Raw genomic sequence first — 4,949 nt, 5'->3', positions numbered from 1 at the left:
CTACTCAAGTCAAGCTCCTCACCCTGTCGCCGCACTCGCAACGTTGATTCTGGTAACAGCCTTTGAGTGTCTGTGCTTGCCGAACTTGTCCTGAAAATCAAACAACCAACTCTGAGACTAGGTCTGCGATTTAATGCCATTGTGCTTGTCCCGCTAGTCCATTAACTTGGTTGTAGTTCTGTGGGTTAAAGGTGCAAAGCCGTAGTAACACTTTAGTGCAGCTCGGTGGGTAACAAGTCCATCAGTATCCGAACAACGATATATTTCTTCACCATTTCAACATTGCACACTCACCTTTTCCATCCGACAAGAAGTATTATCGGGGGGACAGTTTACTGCTATTTATATTTGTCTCCGCGGTGCGTATCGGTTAACGAGCCCCACTTTACGATGAGTAAAAGGTGATTTATTGGAAGCGTCAGCTTCTTTTGAAAAACTGTTGCTATAAGTCTTTTTACCCTCATACTCTTAAACTTGATCAAGTTCTTTTGTAAGTGCATAAATTAAGTGAGTTTATTAAGTAAATTTTCTGAGTGAATTTGCTGAGTGAATTTATTGAGTGAATTCAGTGAGTCAACTTATTGATGGAGAGAGCGACAATTTTATTTTTCTTTGAGCTGAGTACATTTTGAAGCTGCACATTTTCGAACTTTGTATTGCTTTATATTTAATGGGTGTGCTCTTGTAACTCAGCTGAGAGTTGCTAAGTATCATCATTATCCGTCATGGCTAAACCTGATCGGTACCTGACCAAAGATTACATTGTTTCAATACGTTAAGAAGATCTCCATGTTTTTCTTGTATGAGCCGCAACCCCGAAGTCCATATCCGACTGTGAGTGAATTGGACGAAGTGAGTGTCTTAATTCAAATTTATTCATGCAAAAATTGCCTTACGCAACGTTAAAAACTATATATATTAATAGAATACTTTTTCCAATATCAGCTCTTGTAGCTCAGTTGGTTAGAGCGGTGGTCTTATGAGCCGCAGGTCGAGGGTTCGAACCCCTCCTAGAGCAGTATCCATAAATTTTAAAATGAAATAATTGCGCTAATTCTAAAGCCTTTGTATACTGCTTTAAATTTGGGAGGATGAAAGATAAATATACCTTTATTCTGGATAGAAACACTACGCAATTATCATTTCGAAATACCGGCTAAGCCATTTGCAATTATCAACAGATAAGTAAATGGCGTTACGGCATACAAGACCACTTAATTTTTTGCCTTGGCGGATGGAGCAGGTGGTAAAATACTTATTCTGTTTATAAGATAGTGCGATCAATCCGCAAAACGTTATTTTATTGTAATAGCACCTTACAACACAGATAAATTGCTAATTTGAAAGGTGCTAGAGCGTTAAGGAAAAGAGATACAAATTAGATTCTATTCATCCCTGCTTTAAGACATCCTCGTCATGTCGTTTCAGTCTGTATAATGCTTTTTTGTAATAAGTATGCCAGAATTATCCCCGGTGATATAGTCATGAAAGCAACAATGGCTATAGATCCCACAGTTAACAGCGTACATTGAATTTGCTACTTAGATCAGAGCTTCGATCAAGTTGTGTGTGGAGCCACCCCGCTGGATGAATCTAAATTTAATTTTAATATTGATACGAACCAATGAAATATTTGATCATTTACATTTACAGCTGCAGCACTCTTTAAATAATTGAGTCGAACGCAGAGGATTAGACTGAAGATGGCTTGTGGTCGAAGGGGTAAAACCAAAAAAAGTGATGTATTTAAGACCTACTTCGCACTACTGCTACATCTGAGCTTACTTAATGTATCTACATAAGCAACCATAAAGAACATTTGGAGAATATTCTGCACCCACTATCTGCACCATTATAATCCCACTGTGAACCCATGTTAATCGGTTGGGTATCCATAGCAACAGGTTATGAACCCTCTCCCATCACCTTTAACAACTTGCGCATAACACACAGCCGCAGCATCACCTCACACTCTCCACACTTGGGGACAAACACATCGTTGTCTCCAAGCTTGATCAGCTTTTCACTTTCATTTGCTGGTGTATGCACTTCCTTGCACTTGTCAATGCCAAAATTCTCAGCCAATCGTTTGATGTACGCGCGCTGATCCATGTAGATGGTCTTTTTCACCAGGTCACGCCGTATCTCGATTCCAATCCAGAACTTGAGCGTCCTAGCTCTTTGATGCTGAACTCGCTCTTGAGCCTGCGCTTGATAGCGTCGATATGCTCTTGCGCCCGCGCGAATAGCATCAGGTCGTCGACGTGGATGATGACAAGGCTGAACTCAAACTCCGAATGCTTTACGTAGACGCACAGATCGGCCGCTGTACGCTTGAGTCCTAGCTCTTGAAGATGTGCATTAAGTCGGTTGTTCCATTCGCGGGCTGCCTGCTTTGTGCCATACAACTCCTTCCGCAGTAGACATTTCTTGTCCGGATGCCTCGTGTCTTCCAATCCGCCTGGTTGATCCATGTAGATTGCCTCCTAAACTTCACCATATAGGAATGCAGTGTCGACGTCGACATTCTCAACCACTAAGTCTTGTTCGGCTGCGAGCGCTAGAGCCACGTTGATTGACTCATTGCGCGCGACCGGTGCATAAGTCTCGAAGTAGTCCACTCCTGGCCGCAGAGTGAAGCCCTGGGCAACGAGCCGCGCCTTAAATTTGATAATTTTTCCACTCGGCTCGCGCTTAATTCGAAACACCCACTTGCACCCAATTGCCTTCTTGTCACCCGGTAGATCCACAAGCGTCCATGTCTCGTGCTGCGCCAGTGATTAGATTTCACTTTCCATTACACGCAGCCACTCATCTCTGTATTTGCTTTGCTGCAATTTTTCGAACGTCGACGTGCTCTCGCCGTCATCTTCAGCGCTGAAACAGTACAATGCGTCGTGCCCGGCTTCATAGTCACCCAGGCCAAACTTTCCGTGCCGCAAATTTGGGAAATCATGCCCGTAGCGCAACACCGCGTGATTCTTGCGCACCAATCGCACATGCGACTCGTTCTCGTCGTCGCGTCCTGGTGTACTTGAACGTTGTGTTGGCACAGAGCCTCTCGAACGCTCATTCAGCACTTCCTCTATACGTGTCGGAGTCCCTCTAGGTGCTGTCGGTGGAGTCTGGTAACTCTCCCTGGCTTTTGTATCGCTTGACTCTTGATCATGTTTATCATCTCCCACGACGTCGATCAGACTTGGCGCACCCTGTCTGTGCGTTTTCATTGCTGGCGCGTTCTCCGCAACTGCCACACTGCGCGAGATAATAATTGCTTTCGTGCTTTCATTCAGCAGACGATACGCCTTGTGCTGCTTTGAGCAATCGAGCATCAGACAGCGCACGCCTGAGTTGTCGAGCTTGCCCCGCACTGCCATGGCTACGTGTGCGTAGCACTGGCTGCCGAACACGCGCATGTGTTGAAAGCGTGGTTTGCGCTTGAACACGAGCTCGAACGGGCTCGCGTTTGGACTCGAAGCACTTGGTATCACGTTGCGGATGTCCACAGCAGTCATCATAGTTTCGACCAATAGACCTTGCTCATCTCGGACTCGCTTAGCATGCAGCGAGTAATCTCGATCAAGGTGCAATTTATGCGCTCTGCTATGCCGTTTTGCTCTGGGTTGTGTTGCTCCGTGAACTCTTGCTTAATTTAATGTCTTCGGCAGATGTTCTCCAACTCTGAGTTTCGATATTCACCCCCATTGTCGCTCCGCAATATCTTGACATCAATGTCGCACTCAAGCTTGATGTCGTGGTAGTATCTCATGAACGCCTTCGGCGCGTCGCTTTTCTTGCACATTGGGTAGATTATCGCAAAGCGACTCCGCATCGCAATGAAACTTACAACATTGCTATGTCCGGACTTGGACGCCGGTGAGATTGGTCCCAGTACGCTGAGCATATGATGTTGTCCGTGCGATGGTTTTCGTTAGCAGAAGAGTCTTCTTCGCTACTCTTGGACGCCTTCCACACTTTTTCAGCCGTCGTACACACGTCGCACACAACACTTTCATCCACGCAGTCGCCATTGATGTCACCTCACTTGATTAGTTTGTTCCCCGTCTTGAAGATACGTGCCCAAGCCGGCGGTGCCACAGCTCGGCCTCATTCTCAACTGTGTGGCACTCAGCGCTCGGCTCAACGTCAGCATCATGAGCATCCCACGCCTTGATACCGTCGCGACAGTTCGTCCGTTTTTATCACTATGCAGCCGTTGCAAGAGTTCTCGACCTTCATCCCACGCGCTGCTGCCGCTGTTATCAGTAACAGATTCTTAGTCAAGTCTTGCACGTGTAACGTGTTCTCAAATCGCAATTTCGTCCATCCTGTGTTATTCCAGATCAGCAACGTCACCGTGCCCTGTCCGAGCACCTTCAATCGCGCGCTGCTTTTTGCACTCAATACGATGCGCGTCGTCATAACTTCCATGTACTCGACAAACGCTTCACGTTCCCTGCACATATGTGCTGTGACACCACTGTCCATTACCAAGCAGTCGCCCGCGCTTCTTTCGCTTGCGCTGAATGCTACATTCGAGTGGTTTCATGTTGGTTGCCGTTGCCACCGTTACCGCTAGCCTTTGCCAAGCAGTCGCGCGCGTAGTGCCCGCGCTTCGCACAATTGTAGCACTGAACATTCGCTCTCTTTTTGGTGCAAGCATTCCGCATGAGCGTGAGTCAGATTAGCTCCAGCAATCTCGTAAGCAAGCTGATCGCCGAGGAGGTGCGCAAGCAGGAATCATGCCGCGTTGAGAGCAATACAGCGCTACACATGGGCAGGCAACGCGAAAAGTGCCAGTTTGCAAAAGCGATATCAAAAGATGTCGTCGATGTCATGCAGAGTGACGCACATTCTTTGCACTTAAACACTGCTGCAAACTACACATTTAATGTTGTCGTTCGTTTAATGAAAGTATGCGGTAGAAATGCGTGTCCTTTTCATCAGAA

General features: G+C 46.4%; 2 protein-coding genes across 2 annotated transcripts; both read right to left on the bottom strand.

The window, feature by feature from the left end:
• Window positions 1–1,905: 1,905 nt before the first annotated feature.
• On the bottom strand, window positions 1,906–2,474 carry PHALS_05667 (FOG: Transposon-encoded proteins with TYA, reverse transcriptase, integrase domains in various combinations; the record flags this gene model as incomplete). The annotated part of the gene is made up of 2 exons (XM_024719249.1): window positions 1,906–2,230; window positions 2,317–2,474. 2 exons carry the CDS (start codon window positions 2,472–2,474, stop codon window positions 1,906–1,908), a joined length of 483 nt encoding a protein of 160 aa, XP_024584566.1.
• Window positions 2,475–2,780: 306 nt separating this feature from the next.
• PHALS_05666 (retrotransposon unclassified) lies at window positions 2,781–3,518 on the bottom strand (the record flags this gene model as incomplete). Its single annotated transcript, XM_024719248.1, has 1 exon — window positions 2,781–3,518. One exon carries the CDS (start codon window positions 3,516–3,518, stop codon window positions 2,781–2,783), a length of 738 nt encoding a protein of 245 aa, XP_024584565.1.
• Between the last annotated feature and the right edge of the window lie 1,431 nt (window positions 3,519–4,949).

This window comes from Plasmopara halstedii (genome assembly GCF_900000015.1).
Source record: "Plasmopara halstedii genome assembly, contig: Scaffold_2904, whole genome shotgun sequence".
Lineage (NCBI taxonomy): Eukaryota > Oomycota > Peronosporomycetes > Peronosporales > Peronosporaceae > Plasmopara > Plasmopara halstedii.
Note: the sequence above shows the minus strand (reverse complement) of the source record. Positions and strands in the feature narration are given on the sequence as shown.